At 42.5% G+C, this 18,096-nt stretch overlaps 2 protein-coding genes across 2 annotated transcripts; one reads left to right on the top strand and one right to left on the bottom strand.

The window, feature by feature from the left end:
- The first annotated feature begins 3,315 nt into the window (after positions 1-3,315).
- Positions 3,316-5,189, top strand: LOC126657517 (uncharacterized). The gene is made up of 2 exons (XM_050352222.2): positions 3,316-3,826; positions 3,933-5,189. The coding sequence occupies exon 2, from the start codon at positions 4,051-4,053 to the stop codon at positions 5,170-5,172; it is 1,122 nt and encodes a 373-aa protein (XP_050208179.2). The 5' UTR covers positions 3,316-3,826; positions 3,933-4,050; the 3' UTR covers positions 5,173-5,189.
- Positions 5,190-7,456: 2,267 nt separating this feature from the next.
- LOC130014831 (uncharacterized) lies at positions 7,457-13,290 on the bottom strand. Its single transcript, XM_056103777.1, has 2 exons — positions 13,264-13,290; positions 7,457-12,961 (listed from the first exon to the last, which is right to left on the bottom strand). Exons 1-2 carry the CDS (start codon positions 13,288-13,290, stop codon positions 7,457-7,459), a joined length of 5,532 nt encoding a protein of 1,843 aa, XP_055959752.1.
- Between the last annotated feature and the right edge of the window lie 4,806 nt (positions 13,291-18,096).

The raw sequence follows: 18,096 nt of genomic DNA, 5'->3' as shown, positions 1-18,096 counted from the left end.
TATTGAAACGTAAAAATACAAAATAGGGTGCAATTGACGAAATTAAAAGGTCAGGGTGTTATTGAAAAAAAAAATGAAAGGTCGGTAGTTTTTGAGGTGATTAGCCTTTATTATATATATAATTGGTAATATATATAATAATAGATAAATATGTATATATATATTAATTGAAATTCAAAATTTAAGGATAAGTGTTTTTCTTAAGTTATTATCTTTTAAAGATAATAATAATAATTAATATATATGTGTGATTATCAAAAAAAAGTTTTTGATAAACATAAACTTATAGGAGTTACAATGAGGTTGAAATACGAATTTGACTCAAACCCTAGTGTTGTTGTATGCCTATAAATACACATTAAGAAATAGGGTTTGAAGATCACGAAATTCATTATTCACTAAATCACTAAATAATTCAAAATTGCTTGTGAAGCAATAGTGCTAGTACACAAGCATTAGTGTGGCTAAGGTATGTTCGTGTGAATACTCGTAGAGGACGCGTTCTTTTAGAGGCATTTTTGATCCGAGACCAAGTATCACCAAAGTGAACCACCACCTTCCTTCCTATATTATTGTTGGAATTCGACATACAAGTAAGTATTAATTATGTTATTAATCTATTTATTCGAATTACATGGATCTTGGTTTGGGTTTTTGATAAATTTTTGAAATTCCGCTGCGTGATGAACCTAGAAAACCCAACATATTTGAGACTACACCGTCTCCAACGCTGATCACTCGATATAGGCGAAGCTACCACAAATCAAATAAATTAATAATCGATACATAAAACCACGCCTAACTCTAGAATTCAAAACAACCAACACGTTGAGGCAAACATTACATAAGGCAAGCACTCAATAAACCTAAACACGTAAAAACATACAAATCGAGTAAACCACAAAACGACAAAGTTAGTGGATTTGCGAATCCCGACTATGCTCCAGTGTAAAATCATCTTTCTGAAATAAAACCACTTTAAAACTTCTAAAACAAGTTTCAAAACCAATAAACATTTCATTGGGGCGTCGACATGCTCATTTGGTCGAAACCTTGTTTCTAGGCCCGAAATCCAAATTCCCATCAACACAATACTAACGTCTCAAAGAGGTAGTTGAACTCAAGTTCTCCTGAATTGTATTATTTCACTTCCATTTTGAAAACGAGTTCCAACTTTAACAATAACGACATTAAAACACGAAAACCACATTTTTCGTAAAAACACCAAAATATATCTAGGAGCGCGTCTACACTTTAGGAAATAATCCAAAAACCAATTTAAACTCTTTTCCATGAAAATCTTGTGTTTAAACAGCCCTTGAGGCTCCAAAACCAACACTTGGCCAAAATGCCAAAAAATCCCGGATTTATCGAAAATCATTAAAATTGCTTTACGAAGCAAAACCTTTCAAAAAGATTTCATAAAACTATATAAAATATTTTAATCAAAATGTTTCTTAAGGAAAAACTTTCAAATTTAGTCAAATTACAAAATCATTCTTTAATTTTGTAAAAAGTGCACTTTAGTGCTATGCTTTAAAACTTGACCAAAAATACACAAACCAAACCAACACAACTCAATCAACCAAACCAGCCAAAAAAACATATCAAACAGCCCCTAAGACATCTAAAACTCAAATTTGTCAAAATTATAGTTTAGCCCCTCAAATTGTCGAAATTGACAATTTGGTCCCTCAACTTTTGTATTTTCCAAACGCACCAAAAAATGCCAAACATGTAAAAATACATAAATCAGCCCTTAAATAAATTTTGAACATCTAACATACCACAATTTTGTCAAACTTACAATTAGGTCCTCACACTAAGCAATTTTGACATGAAGTCTTTAAACACACAAATCATGCCAAAACCATCCAAACCAAGGACCAAGCATGCATTTATACCTAACATAAAGGATTTCCAGATTCTAACAACTCAACTAAACATCATGCATGTTACATCAAAGATGATCAAATTAACATATAAACACAAAATCATGAAATTGACTAATTCAAGCATATAATTACAATCAAACCAAAACCTAAGCTAAACACATTGCATGAAAACTCAAGCCACTTCATTAACCATAACACTACATGCATGTGAGATATAACCATGATCAAAAAACAAAAGAGAAATGATAACATGTTTATCAAGCTTAGAACACCTAAAATCAAGAATTCAAGTGAAAACCATACCAAACCAACACCAACACCACATGCAAAAAAACAAATATTCTAGTGGCCAAAACATATACCTCTTAAGCAGAAACCACTGAAATTACAAGCTAAAAACAGATTATGAAGCTTCAATATGAACAAACTTGAGGAAACATCAAAACTAGCATGGCATGTGACAAATACTTGATAATCCTTGAAAAGGGTGTTTAAATTGTGTATTTGTTCTTAAAAAATCATAGATTTAGTTAAGGGTAAGTGGAATTCAGTTTGGGAGAGAATGAATAGTGTTTCAATGGTGAATCACTAGCAAAATGATTTTAGAAACGAGTTTTCAAAATTTAAACAGATCGTTTTAGACGATCGTCTAACACTCTTGATGATTATCCAAAATTTTAAAAGCAAAAAATTGTCTCTAATCTTTAGACGTTTGTCCATTGTCTTAAAACCACATTTAAAACTTTGAATGAAACCCGATATAACGATTTATAACTCGATTCTATTCCAATGCAACTCAAATATGAAACCATGTATGAGAACACTTTGAAACAAATGAAAGCATGAATCAAACACCAAGCCAAATAAAATCAAATATGTGTACAATATCTACAAGTAAACTGATCGGAATCTATTCCAAAACCTTCGCAAAACTGCCAGAGAAACCTGGGATATCACGTAGACGTTGTAGGTTTTGGCCGCTTGCCTGGCTCTGTGTTTACCATGTCTGGAGTATGTGATAGTGCTTTACTACATGCCTTGATGGAGAGGTGGATGGATACGACCCTTATCTTTCATTTGCTGGTGGAAGAGATGACCATGACTCCGCTAGATTTTTCAGTTATTACTGAAATAGCCTTTATGGTCAGTCGATGCCATTTGATAGTGGTTTGGCTACTTACGCTCGACGTGATGACTATATCTTTGAGATGTTGGGCTTTGTACCGCAGGTGAAGGGGCGTTCTCTTTGGTACTGATACAGGTCGATCTTCCAAGGGTCGCCTGTACTGCTTTTCCTGCACAAGTAACAAATATAAGCTCAAAGGACCTCAGGCTTGCTCAGCCTGAAAGCCACTCCGATGCTTAAGTCAGAGAGTGTTTTTTGGTAGGTAAATGAGTGTAAGAGTATTTAAGGCTGATTTGTGCTTACCCTTCTCGGCATTCAGTGGCTTCCTTTTATAATGATTTTAAGGCGGTGGTTATCTGGTAAATCGTGGGTTTGTCCCACGATTATTGATAATGGTGAAGGCACGTTCCCGATTATCCCGGGTAGTGGGTGTCAGGAAACAGAGTGGATGAGGTCGCCTGGATGGCAGACCTGGAGGAGTCCGCCCGAGACAGACATGGGCGATGGGAGATTTGGAGACCCGTTGGGCGAGCATAGCATTTGTTAGGCGATGCCTGGAGTTCGAATATTATTAGGTCGGTATCAGATGTCCCCCCCTTGTAATCTTGCTAAGTCAAAGACTTGAAGCGCCAATTTTTCAAAATTCGAATTTCCGAAATTTTCGAAACAATTTTGAATTTCAAACGTTTCTTTCAACGGTTACGAATCTGAAGCGTTTTCTGACTATAAAAGAACGCGACTTTTGGTTTTTCATTGATTGTTTCGAGGAGTTTCCTGCTGTCAGGCATTCGAGTGTATAAAAGAGGTATATATTCTTTAATTAAAAGTTTTTTACTCTTAACTTTTCTCTCTGATTCCCTGTTAATTTTTATCTCTGATTCTCTTCTTCTGTTGATTTATTTCTCAACCAGGCTTTCTTCGAGTTACATAGCACCGGACTTTCTCTCTCAATCAGTAAGTGGCTTAGCTATTTTTGTTTGTCTTCTTGCTTCCTTCTTCTTGTTTGCTTTCAGATAGTATATTTTTAGGATGTCTACTTTAGGGGTTTCGGTGTCTTCCCCTTCTTCTTCCTCTTCCTCTGAGAGTTCTGCTAGTGACCCAACCTACCCTGTTCCTCTTGCTACCCTCGTTGAGTTGTCATCTGACGAGGAAGGGTTGTCTCAGAAGGTAATCCCTGACAGTGAGGAGGGTGTTGATGACAGGGAGCCAGAGGGCGAGGCTCCCCTTGAGGATGCTGGTGAAGATGAGGTCGGAGATGGTGGACTGGGTGATGATGAAGGAGATGAGGAGGATTTTGTTTTTAAGAGACGTAAAGGGACTTCTGGGACATCTTCTAGTAATAAAAAACCCTTGTCTGAGTGGACCATCAGTCTGGGTAAAGAAGCCCTTGTTTGGATTAGGGCGAGGTACGAAATTCCCCCCTTCATTAGCCTTCGGATTCCATCTGAGGGCTCGGCTGTTAGCCAGGTCTTAAAGGATGATGAACAGTTGCTATTCGTTGAAGATTTTGAGGCGGGTTTGAGACTACCACTCGATCTCTTCACCCAAGAAGTGTTCGATAATTTCAAGATCCCCTTGGGTCAACTCCATCCTAATGCCCACCGTCACTTGACCGGAGTTTTTATTCGTGGTCTCCAACTGAAGAGACAGGTGGGCTATGAGATTGTTAGGGCGATCTATTCTCTGGGAAGGAAGAAAAGCGATGAGTTCTTCTACTTGCAACCCGGAAGATCTCCCTTCACTGGCCTTCCCAATTCCTTGAAGCGGTGGAAAGGTAACTTCGTCATCGCCAAAAAGGAAGGTGGTTGGGGCTCCATTCCGAATGTTTTTGTGGAAGGGCCCCTTAAGCTGGAAAAGGCGAACCTGAGCGAGGTTGATAAAGAGACGTTGCGTCTGCTTCGAGGTGGCGCTAAGGTGCATGTAGTGAATCTGATAGATTCCTACTTCGGGTGGGACCAAAGTGTTGCTTCCAAGAGAAATAAGAGAGCGCAGGGTGAAAAAAGGGGGAAGAGGAAGAAGAGTGAGGACAAGAGGGAGACATCGCCTGATAATGGAGATGAGTTCCCTGATATGGGCGAACCACTGCTTTCTTCCCCTCTTAATATTTCTTCTATGCCTCTTAGTCCTTCTGGTATCTTGTTTGTACCATGAAGTTTTTATTCCCTTTTAATTTTTGTGAATCGTTTTCTGAATCTTGTTTACTTTGATTTTTCAGTGCCGAACTTCAAAGAACTTCAGCAGAAGGTCATGGAGGACAGGAGAGCTCGTCGAGAGGCTCGAGAGAGGGAGGCCCTTCCCCAAGCTGATCCCAAGCCGTCTTCTGAAGCTAAGAAGGCGCCTGCTAAGAAAGGAGGCGATGTTCCTTCCACGGCTGGAGGCAAGCCACCTTCTTCTCAGAAGGGTGATGATTCTGCTCCCACTCCTAGGGTGGTGCTACCGGGTTTCCAGATAAAGGAACCTGTCACTGGCCCTCCTCCTCCTGCTGTTCCCTCTTACACTGGTAAGGGGAAGGATAAGATGGAGGTTCCTGCGAAGGAGAAGCTTTCCCGACCCCTTCCTCCGGCTCCCCAAACTGCCCCGGCTGCTTCGACCGGTAGCAAAAGGCGAGCTCCTTCTTCAGGGGGCGAAGATACTGAGGGGGAGGGACCTTCGATGAAAAGGCCTAAGAAGGATGTGATGGTGACTCAGGTCGACCTGCTCCTTCAGAAGTATGGGGCCGATGCCTCTGTACGTTGTCCTGCCGTTGCCCATGACATCTTCCGGGGTTCCTGCTGCCCTTCGGACGTTGACTATTATTTGAAGAGGCCGGACCACGCACTGATGGACGATTGTTTTTCCAACCTGGCAAAGGTTTGAATTTTCTATCTTTAGCATTTTGCCTTCTTCTTCCCGTGATGGTTATTTTCTAACTCAGTTTTATTTTATGTTTAGGTTGCCTATGCCATCCGTCAATACCGCTCCAACCGTCTTAACGACGATGAGAGGCAGGTGAAGTTGAAGACGGAGTACAAGCTGCTGAAGGGAAAGTATGACTCCCTTCGCAGCGAACATGGCGGGTGCACTCAGAAGCTGGACTCTCTTCGTGCTGATGTGGATAGATTATCCAGAGAGAGGGAGAGTGCTGTGAAGCAGCAGCGTGTGCTGTCTGATGAGGTCGCCCGCCTTAAGAAGGAAAATAAAAATCTGGCGGCAGAGGTGGTGTTGAAAAGCACTGATTATGACGATCTCAAGAAGGAGTTCGACACCACCGTCACGGCCCTTAACGATAAAGTCTCAGTTGCTGAGAAGAGGCTTTATTTGAAGCGAGGCAGGCTGATTCGTGAGAAGGAGAGGCGTCGCCGTAACACCGCCCAGCTAGCCAATGATCTGACTGACTTCACTGAAGCCATTGTGGGTACCTACTTGGAGCGTCATCCTGATGGGGACGTTGAGTTCTTATATGGCTTTCCCGAAGGGGTTAACAGTGAGAGTGAGCCAGATTCTCCCCAAGACTTGTTTGTCTCCATCAAGTCTGAAAATGGTGGAGGTGCTGCTGAGGTTGCCGAACAGTCTGCCCCGGGGGTCCAGGAACCTGCCAAGGCTGGCGAGAAGCCTCTTGTTCCCGGTTTGGGAGGTAGTCCTGAGGAGAAGGACTTCGGCTTGCTTATATCTTCGGAGCGGCCTTTTGCTGCTCTGGACTTATTGGATCGGCCTTCTGATCTGGAGTCTATCCTTCCGGGGTCCGATCCTCTTAGTCTTGCCGATGTCCCTTCTCCCACCCGTTCTGGCAACATTCGTGTCGATGCTTCTTCTTCAGCCAGGCGGGATTCGCAGGAGGGGCTATCTGTCCCAAATATTTTGGAGGGGAACAAAGAGGCTGCCCCGGAGAAGGTTGAGCCAGAGATCATCAAGCTTTAGATTCTTCTTTTTTGTTTTTGTATAGGAAGAATTTTCCTTTCTTTTTTTTTTTGTTATGTACTTTGTACATTTGTATATTTTCTTTTGTTAGGAATTTTATTTTCCTTTGTAATTTTTGTGAGGCATTCGTCCTCTTTTAAATATATATCTTTTTTTTTGAGAAAATATATAAATTTTCTTGCCTTCTTTATTTTTGTTCTCTTTATTTTAGGCGATATATATTTTAACTGTGTATTTTCCTTTTTTGGGAATGAACTCGTCAGTTCTCCTCTTCGGAAATATTTTAAGTAATCAGGTAACTATGGTAAAGAGACGATATCTGTGGAAATTCCTTGTCCGGGCAAGGGTAAATTAAAATACTTGCATAAATTCAAATACAATAATGTGATGAAATATGACTTGTAGAAATTGAAACATAATGCTGTGATTAAACATCACTTGGAGGAATTGAAATACAATATTGAAACTAAACATCGCTTGACTAATTATGTTACTTCTTAAGGAATAACTAATCATATCTGAGGGCGACCCATTGTGACTAAATTTTTCTCAAGTTGTTGGCGTTCCATGTCCTTGGTATGATTCTTCCCATGGAGTTGGTGAGTTTAAATGTTCCTTCTTTGATGACCTCGCTGATGGTGTAAGGTCCTTCCCAGTTTGGCTGCAGTTTTCCGCTTCCTGCTTCTCCTTTTTTGACTTCGGTTTTTCGCATGACTAGGTCGCCTAGTTTGAACTTTCTTTTCTTTACATGGCTGTTGAAATGTTTGGCCATCTTTTGTCTGTAGGCTTCCATCCTGATGTCTGATCTGTTGATTTTTTCAACCAGGAGATCTAGATTGTTCCTGAGCTCTTCTTCGTTTTCTTCTAGGTTTAGCTGGTTGTCTTCTGTCCTTGGCGTGGGTGCGCCGATCTCTACAGGAATTACAGCCTCCGTTCCATAGGCTAGGGCGAATGGAGTTTCGCCCGTTGATTCTCTAGGGGTGGTACGGTAGTTCCATAGGACACTGTAGAGTTCTTCTACCCATCTTCCTTTGCACTCGTCTAGTCTTCTTTTTAGTCCGGCCAGTAGGATTCTGTTGGCCACTTCGGTTTGCCCATTCGATTGTGGATGGTAAACCGAAGTGAACCTTAGGTCGATCTGATACTCGGCACAAAACTTTCTAAACTTTGCTGAGTCGAACTGCTTTCCGTTGTCTGTGATCAGCACCTTCGGTATTCCAAACCTGCACAAGATAGATCTAAAGAAAAAGCTAGTTATGCGTTGTTGGGTGATCTTTGCCAGTGGTTCTGCCTCTATCCACTTGGTGAAGTGGTCGATTGCCACTACCAGGAACTTCCGTTGTCCTGTGGCCAAAGGGAGAGGTCCCAGGATGTCCATACCCCACTGGGCGAACGGCCATGCACTGCCGATGGGTTTCATTTCTGAAGCTTGCTTTCTTGGTACCAAGGCATGTTGCTGGCAAGGCCAACATCCCCTTACTAGCGTTGTAGCTTGTTCTTTCATCGTGGGCCAATAATAGCCTTGTAGTAGTGCTTTCCTGACCAGTGTTGATGCTCCATCATGTGCTCCGCAGGTCCCCTCATGTAATTCTTTTATGATGTACTCCCCTTCTTCTTTGTTCACACATCTTAGCCAGGGATGGGTGAATGACCGTTTGTACAGCTGGTCGTTGTATATTCCGAACTTTGATGAGAGTATCACTATCCTTTTGGCTTCCTTCTTATCCTCGGGGAGTATTCCATTAGCCAGGTATGCTGTGAGGGGGGACATCCAGGTTTCTTCCCCTTCTACCATCAGTACTTCGCCCTCCTCAATTTCTTCTTGAAAGCTAGGTTGTCGTTTGATTTCATGAGGAATGTTTCTCATCGAGTCGTAATTCTTTGTTGCTGCCCACTTTGCCAATTCGTCTGATCTTCCATTCATTGCTCTGGGTATTTGCTGTAGCGACCAGGATCGCCCATTATCGGCAAAGAAGGTTTTGGCCTGCTTGGCGTACTTCTTCAACGTAGCTTCCTTTACTTCGAAGTTCCCCGAGACTTGGTTCACAACCAGCTGTGAATCACTGCAGATCTGGACTTCGGAGATGTTGAGCTCTTCGCATAATTGCAACCCTGTTATCAGCGCCTCATATTCCGCCACATTGTTGGAAGCTGGAAATTCGAGTCTTGCTGAGTATTCCATTTGGATTCTTCCTGGTCCTTTGAGCACGACTCCGATGCCTGCTCCTTCTCCGCAAACTGCCCCATCGACGTGCATCTCCCAGGGAGTCGCTTTGTCCTCCATGGGTTCTTTGAATGTTAATTCAGCGAAGAAGTCGGCTAGTGCTTGAGCTTTCAGTGCTTTCCGAGCTTCATAGATAACGCCCAGACTTCCTATTTTGACGGCCCATTCTGCTATGCGTCCACTTGTCTCTGCCTTCTGGAGGATTTTTCGTAATGGTTGGTCGGTCCGTACAATGACTTGGTGCCCTTCGAAGTAATGTCGGAGCTTGATGGTGGCGGTGTATACGCACAGCGCCAGCTTCTCCAACTTCGGGTATCTCAGCTCCGCATCTCTGAGTACTTTGCTAATGTAGTAGATCGGGTATTGTTCGCCTCCTTTTTCCGACACCAATACTCCTGCTATTGTTTCGTCAGAGCAGGAGATGTATAAATATAACACGTCGCCCGGATCCGGTCTCGCCAACAGTGGGGGCGAGGACAGGAAGCTTTTCAATTCTTCAAACGCCTGCTGGCATTCTGCGGTCCATGTGAAGTTCTTGATCTGTTTCAGGGTTTTGAAGAAAGGCAGGCATCGTTTTGCCGAGCAGGACATGAACCGACCTAGAGCCGTGACCCGGCCGTTGAGCTTCTGGACTTCATGTATGCTCCGTGGCGGTGTCATTCTTAAGACCGCTTCGATTTTATCTGGGTTAGCCTCGATACCCCTCTGAGAGACCATGTACCCCAAGAACTTGCCTGCCGGTACTCCGAATACACACTTTTCCGGATTGAGTTTTAGCTGGTATCTCTTTAGTGTCTCCAGGACTATCTTCACATCTTTTGGGTGGTCTTCAGCTCGGATGCTCTTGATAATCATGTCATCCACATAAACTTCCATGTGTTTTCCTATCTGATCTCTGAATATCGAGTTCACCAGCCGCTGATATGTGGCTCCTGCGTTCTTCAGACCGAAGGGCATCATCTTGTAACAAAATAATCCCTGGTCCGTTATGAAGGCCGTCTTCTCCTGATCTTCCGGTGCCATAGGTATCTGGTGATATCCCGCCTTGGCATCTAGGAATGTATAGAGGGCGTGACCTGCTGTGGAGTCTACTAACTGATCAATGTGTGGAAGTGGGAAACTATCTTTGGGACATGCTTTATTCAGATCTGTGAAGTCCACGCACATTCGGTAAGTGCCATTGGACTTTTTTACCATCACCACATTTGCTACCCACTTCGGGTAATAGGCATCTCTGATTACGTTTGCTGCTTTTAACCGGGCGACCTCTTCTGCGATGGCGAGTTGTTTTTCGGGCGAGTGCCTTCTCTTCTTTTGTATCACTGCCTTCGCGTCAGTCGCTATGTTTAACCGATGACATATGACGTCCGGGTCTACTCCGATCAATTCGTCTGTTGTCCAGGCAAAGGAGTCTCCAAGCGATCTGAGGTTTTCGGTCAGAGATCGCTTGATTTCTTCTTCTAGCTCATCTCCCACTTCTATCTCCTTTCCTGGGGATAATTCGATTTTCTCAGTTCGCCCATAATGCTCCGCCCTTTCCTTCTTCTCTGGAGGTTCCATTGTTAGTACTGGCAAAGTTATATGTACTTTCCTGAGAGCTGTAAAGTATGCTTCTCTGGCTGACTTTTGGCATCCTCTGACTTCGGCATCGCCTTCTCTGGTTGGGATTTTCATTAGTAGGTACCTCATGCAAATGGATGCGCATGTATCGTGCAAGAGTGGCCTTCCGAGAATTGCGTTGTATGCGAAATCCATATTGACCACCATGAATTCTGCTCGGATCTCTTTGTAGATCTCTCCATCCCCCAGTTGGATGCTTATTTCCAGTGATCCTTCCACCTGTACAGATTTGCCTCCTAGTCCCACTAGTGGAGTAGAGACATGTGTCAAATTTTCTTTCTTGAGTCCAATTCTGCCGAACACCTCCATCGTAATCATGTTTACCGAACTTCCCGTGTCTACGAGCATCCGAGAAACCTCGAAATTGTTGAGTCGCCCCTTGACAACTAGGGCGTCCTCATGGGGGACTGATAAGCCATGACTATCGACCTCCGAAAAAGATACACTTCTGAATTTCTTAGCATTCGGTGCACCCGGGCTAACCGAGTAGACTGTTCTTGCAGCTTTCTTCCTTGTAGTATTGCTGTCTCCTCCGGTCGATCCGCCCATTATTACGTTAACCACGCCTGCTGGCTCTGGTCTGGGTCTTCTGGTGATTTCTTCTTTCCGCTCTTTCTTTCTTTCTGATTCCGTTTCTCTGACTTCGGTGTCCCTTTTTACGAACTGGGAAAGGGATCCCCTTTCTATCAGCTTCTCTATTTCCTCCTTCAAGTGCCAGCATTCATCTGTGGTGTGGCCGTTGTCTCTGTGAAATTCACAGTATTTGCTATTGTCTCTTTTGCTGGCTGACGCAGCGTTCATCTTCCTTGGCCATCTGACCTTCTCTCGGCTGTCTTTTACCCAAAACAGTACGTTGGTTCTGGTCGTGTTCAGGGGCGTATATCGCCTATCTTCGTCTTTTTTTCTTTTATTTCTGAAATGGTCGTTGCCTTTTTCTCCGAACCTCTTTCCTATGGGCGACCTGTCCCCATTTCTTCTTTCTGCAAACGTTCGTTCTTCTGCCCGTCCGAGGCGATTCTCTATCTCTCTCTGGCCATCATCCACTCTGATCTGTGTATGTGCGATGGTCATCAGTGTGGTAAATGATTTTGGCGATTTAGCCAATAATTCCTTTCGTAGGTCGGAGTTGGTAGTTCCATTGAGTAATGCTGTGTAGGCGATCTCCTGGCTCAGGTCTTCTATCTGCATCGCCTCCTTATTGAATCTTTCTACATACTTCCTGAGTGTCTCTCCTTCCCATTGCATGATGGCCAGCAGATCTGTGGATAGCTTCTTTTGAGGGATGCATGCTACGAATCTAGCCTGGAATAGTCCTGAGAATTGTTTGAACGTCAGCACTGATCCTGGCTTTAAACTCTGGTACCATTCCTGCGCCAGACCTTTTAAGGTAGTAGGAAAAAGTTTGCATAGTACGTGATCCAAGTTTGTCTGAACATTGATCACCGCTTGGAATTTGTGAATATGGCTCTTGGGACAGCCTGTTCCATCGTATGACTCCAAATTTGGGGGGTATCTGAACTTTGTAGGGAACTCGTGAGAGATGATGAAATCTGCGAGTGGTGAGTCACTTCGAAGAGAGATGTCCACGTCTTCACATCTTATTCCAAGCCTGCTCATGACTTGACGGACTTTTTCCTCCAGATGCTCTTCTCCGCCTTTGAGGGTGTGTTGTTCATCCATCCAACGTTCTTCGTCTGGAATTATGATGGGGGCATTTTGTTTCCGTGTGGAATTTTCAGGGGCATCTTCCTCTCGCATCGGTTCTTTTCCCTTGTCCATGGTTGAGGTTAACTTCTGTACTGGTGATTTTGCTGATCCCTGCTCTGGCGGTTTTAACGAGATACTCTGTTTGATGTCTTTGAGTAGACTGGTGATTTCTAGGAAAGCCTTGAACATTGCTTGGTTGTTGATTGGCTCTCCATCAGGTGCTATGGCTATCGGAGGTATCGTCTGTCTTATTGCCAGGGGGTCGCTGGTTTCTCCTTCTTCGCTAGTTGGGGGAAACAGGTTTAGGGCCGGTGGTTCTGTTTCCCTGTCTTCTCGGTTGGTGGCTGGTAGAGTATTATCTCCTGGGGGATCCATTCTTGAAAAAGCGAATTCTGAAAAGTATCTAAAAGGAACGACGAAACTAATAAGTTCCACGTTCACCGCACCAAATGATACAGGTCGATCTTCCAAGGGTCGCCTGTACTGCTTTTCCTGCACAAGTAACAAATATAAGCTCAAAGGACCTCAGGCTTGCTCAGCCTGAAAGCCACTCCGATGCTTAAGTCAGAGAGTGTTTTTTGGTAGGTAAATGAGTGTAAGAGTATTTAAGGCTGATTTGTGCTTACCCTTCTCGGCATTCAGTGGCTTCCTTTTATAATGATTTTAAGGCGGTGGTTATCTGGTAAATCGTGGGTTTGTCCCACGATTATTGATAATGGTGAAGGCACGTTCCCGATTATCCCGGGTAGTGGGTGTCAGGAAACAGAGTGGATGAGGTCGCCTGGATGGCAGACCTGGAGGAGTCCGCCCGAGACAGACATGGGCGATGGGAGATTTGGAGACCCGTTGGGCGAGCATAGCATTTGTTAGGCGATGCCTGGAGTTCGAATATTATTAGGTCGGTATCAGGTACAATGAGTTGTATGACCGCTATCAGAACTATGTCCCAAGGAACGAACACAAGGTTGATCAAATTGCCCGAGTCTTTTTTGTTTTATTTTCATAGGACTACACTTTTCTGCAACTCGAGTTTGACTCTACCTCTTTGTGTATTACCGGTGCTGGAGGACTATTATTAGGTCACGTCCTATAATTGGGAATCTACTGCTCTCGCTTATCTGTACAGTAGCATGGACCAGGTTGTCCATGAGAGGTCCCACTGTTTTGGGATATAGCTATTGTGCATCTAAGTTCTTTTTATGTTCTCATATTTCTTGTGCACTTTGTTTTTACTGCTATTTCAGATTTGATTATGTGTTATTGTTTCATATTTGGTATATCTAGACTTATATCTTGATCGGGTTTGGTGATATGCCGGCGCCGTGCATCCCTCTACTACAATTCTAGAATTTCTCTCATACTTTAGCCCATCGTCAAGGAGCTGAGTGTAGAGACTGGCTTAACGACTTAGCGTGGATTGATATGAGTGATAATCATGTTAGTGAGAAATTTGAGTTTGGACTATAATGCTTATTGGTAGCAATTTTGCAAGTGCACTCATCCTGGAACACTCCTTCGGGGGAGCACTGGCCTCGTTGGCTTCCAGTAGCTATCAATATATATGGTATGCGTTATCTGATGCATGGCCCAAATAACCGGTCTTGGTTTCTAGGTGAACGTGTGCTCCGTTGGTGGGTCGGTCCCCATGTTTGTCAGGTGCCTAGGCAACCTCCTTTAACGATATTACGTGGTCTAAATATCGTATCGCCTACTCTTCATAGGGACTTGAAGGGCTATCCTGCCACAGAGTTTGTGTCTGCTCCTTAGTTGAGCTACATGGATGATCTGGTGAGATACCGTCTTCTGGGTAGATTGTCTTTGGTTGGCATGTCGGGGGGTTCGGTGCTTATCGTTCATAATTCTCCTGATGAGCAGGCTGCTGCACAGTCACATGTATGTACCATTTTTTGGTCTTTATATTTTTGGGTTTACTTTGATGCTTATCTAATTCTTCTTTTTTGGTGTCTTCTCAGGGAGGACGTAGGCGTGTGGCCCGTGCTAGTCGTGCCTGAATGCCTGTCCCGGGATCTCCTAAGCGCGTTCCGGCAGGTGAGTTATGCTGGATTATTTTTGGTTTGTTGTGTTAGATGCTGGAGAGGTCCGCTATTGCAACACACGTGGGTCTATGCAGGATTCTGTTCATGATGCGTGCATTGCTCATTCCTTTGCACCTGTCGGCCATACCCATGTAAGTTTGCTCTTCATGCTTATGCTTTCATTTGTACTGGGATTTCTTTCCCCCTTGACTGATCGTTCATTTATGGTTAATAGGTGCTAGTGTCTGAGGTTATTCAGCAGGCTGATGCGGCTTACTACTAGAGGGATAAGTTTTGTAGTGTATCTGCACAGATGAGGGTAGATATGCAATATGCTTATGATATATTCTAGTATGTATGCGTGTATATATGTATGTATGCATGTATGTATGTATGAATCTATAGTTTTGACTGCTCTCCGGTTTGTTGTAGTATCAGATTGAGGATCTGGAGAATCGGTTGCGGCAGGTTCAATGGCCTTTGCAGATAATATCTTCACCATTTCTTTCTGATGGTCTTTGGAACATATTAATATGTCCAAATTGGTCCTGTCAGCGTTACCTTTCTTAGACTGGTCCACTTGCAGACCGTCATCCTCATTGTGCTCCTTTTCTAGGGTCGTTACTAGTTCTTCCTTCTTAGCCTGCCCCGGTTTCACCTTAGCACTGACCTGCTTCACATATTCCAGACTGGCCTCTGAGCCTTTCTTGAATACAATCTCTTCACCGGTATCGTCTTTGTCCAAGTTATACCATACATTGATAGCCTTGATGGCCTTGATGTTCGGGTCCTTTAATTTCTCATTTAGAGCATTCATTAACCGATCTTCGTCTTCGAATTCTAGACCCCAACCGGTTGGCACAATTTCCTCGACATGAGTCTTAGGCGAGGGTGCATAAAACATATGGAAATAAAAATTTACGAATGACTGTCCTGACAGGTCCATCTGCCTTGGGGGGGGGGGTTTGATATTATAGAAAGAGTCCATGACCTCCTTCTCAGTCTTTTTGTTCTTATGACCTCCGTCGATCTTCATAATCTAGCATGTGAGACATGTAGCTTGTACTCCTACGTATTCATCTAATCCTAGTGGTTTCTATCACGTATCAGACAGCTGTGGGTCTTTACCATTTTACATGCATAAAGCCTAAAAAGTGAGGTTAATTTTATTAAGTCATATTGAATGCCTATACAACCACTAATTACTTTTTCACAGAAATCCTACGATTTTTTAGTGATTTGCTGAATTCGATGGATTCAACTACGTTAATGTGATTAGGTTCATTAGCCTGATAATATTGGATTTGGACATGCTTTGGAAAACGATGAAATAATATAAGCATACACACGCACAAGATTAGAGATGCTTTTAAACCTTGTAGACCTGAAGTGCCTAGCACTCGTCTGTCATCTGGAAGTATGTGAAATTAGAATTTGGACTCGGTTAGTATAAGGAAATTCTTCGTCTTGTCGATACAGATCCACTATTTCAAACCAGGGTCGATTTTGAGTTCAAACGAACCCGGAATCACATCTGGAAGTTGTTGCTTAAACTTGGGCTTCGAGGCCCGGATGACATGGCAAATTACAATTTTGGGCTATTACTAGGAAAAATAAAATTTACAATCATTACATGTCTGTGGGCTCAAACGGCGCCTAATTCCGAGTTTAAATGAACCTAGAAACACAAAACAAGACCTGGATTGGTTCTAAAAGATCTGGAAACATTTGGGAATAAAGAATAGAGGAGCACCACGGTGGCATGACGGCAGTGCCACGGCGAGCAAGAGGTGGCAGATCATTGTTTGGTTTGTTTTTTCATTCAAAAACACTCAAAACGATCAAAAAGCACAAGGGGAATACTCTAGAACATACTAGGATCGGCAACATTCAAAATTTTCTATTTTTATTAGTTAGAATTGAATGTACGTACTATACATATTCAGTAATTAATATGAAAGACTCGTTTAAAATTGAACTAAACATCCTAAAACACATGTTTTAAGCAGATCTGGTGGCAATTATTTCTAGAATATCGAAGAACACAAAAAGCATGGTAATCATGGCAATTTGAGCTAAGCATGCATCTAAAGCGTTCGAATTAAACGGTATCAACATACGATGGTTAAAAAATATATAAACAGCTTATATACATGTATCTAATGTAATTTTTTGGAAATGAATTTAAGAGCTTAAAAGCATGGCAATCATGGCAAAAACATAATTTATAGCAAGAACAATCAAATAAGCTAAACATGCATCCTAATATACATAAACTAGCAGTTCTAAATTGAATATGATGAAAAGTGATAAAAGAATGTACTGGGTCCTCAGAAGTACCGTTCTAAGTTCTTGGCTCGTTTTCCAGGTGATCCGGATGTGGAATCCATCTTTGGATCGACGTGTAGCAATGTGTTCTTGAATGATTGAAGCATTTTAGCTTTGTATGATCGAATTGTGTGTGCGCTAGGGTTTGGCCAAACTATGATTTCCTAGGGTTTGATTATGCTATTTCTGCTGTGATTGTTTCGACCCTTAGCTAGGCTATCCTAGGGTCTTATTTATAGTTGTTAAAGGTAGCTTAGGGTTAACTAGAATCTAAGTTAAGTTAGGAGTCAGAGCTAGAGATGAACCCGTTGTGAAAGTGTATGAAGTGATAGCCTTTAAGGATTAGGATTAGCTTTTACATATATCTTTAGAATTTTACAATTTAAATTCGTATTAATTCTTATGTGCTTAGCAAAAGGGGTCTGAAAATTCATTTTGGTGCCCAGAAGTATCGAAAATGACTTATGGGACCCTACAGGTTTGGGTATGGTCAATTTAGTCTGTCAAACTTGCAAATTGGCCCATAAACTTCTAAGACATTGCAATTAGTCAAAGTTCTTACTCTTATATCACAATCTCTTTGGATTGTTATAGGCTACTTGCGGCGAATTATGTTTCAATCTCTCAAGTTTGCAACTGCGCACAGATCTAACCAGCTTGAATCCAAATAAGCGGACCATAAGCTCCTCATCTGTAAAAATTTCTCTGAAAATCATCATTGGACGCTTTAGTCCATTATCACTTTTTACCTGTCCGGAAAATAGGTGTCTACAACGCCAAATCAAAATTCTTAAATCCATGACCATGCATTTAAACAAGCATTCATTCAATCGTAAAGCATAAGAACTAGCGATATTGTGGCTCTGATACCACTAAAAGCGCGCAATGGGGAGTGCGAGGTCCATATCGTATATTTCAATTCAAAATCAAAACACACAATCTGGTAGTTTATCACATCAACACGATCACGTAAGATCAACGTATCATCTAGTTTTAATAGCAAGCATCTATGAATCAAAAAAGAACACCTCTGCCGATTCTCCAATGATTCTTGTAGTCCTAAATGTATGTTGACCTCAAGCTCGTCCCCACGAGTATGCTCTGATTGAATCCTTGCCCAAAGTGAGCTTTCGAGTTCCTCTATCGAGAGACCGTATGTCAACTCTCGCTACAATCACCTTCTTACTCGGATGCTTGAATACTTTTCCAAGTTCTTGGTGAATGACGAACTTATTACTCGAACACCTTCAAGCAACCTTAAGC

Source organism: Mercurialis annua, linkage group LG7, assembly GCF_937616625.2.
Source record: "Mercurialis annua linkage group LG7, ddMerAnnu1.2, whole genome shotgun sequence".
NCBI lineage: Eukaryota > Viridiplantae > Streptophyta > Magnoliopsida > Malpighiales > Euphorbiaceae > Mercurialis > Mercurialis annua.
Note: the sequence above shows the minus strand (reverse complement) of the source record. Positions and strands in the feature narration are given on the sequence as shown.

What these genes read in the sequence shown, in the direction of transcription:
- LOC126657517 (XM_050352222.2), top strand. Translation starts at nt 4,051, where the DNA reads ATGTCTACTTTAGGGGTTTCGGTGTCTTCCCCTTCTTCTTCCTCTTCC.
- LOC130014831 (XM_056103777.1), bottom strand. Translation starts at nt 13,290, where the DNA reads ATGTCTGTCTCGGGCGGACTCCTCCAG. An exon ending in TCTCGGGCGGACTCCTCCAG is followed by an intron (nt 12,962 to 13,263) that starts GTCTGCCATCCA and finishes TTACTTGTGCAG; the next exon opens with GAAAAGCAGTACAGGCGACC.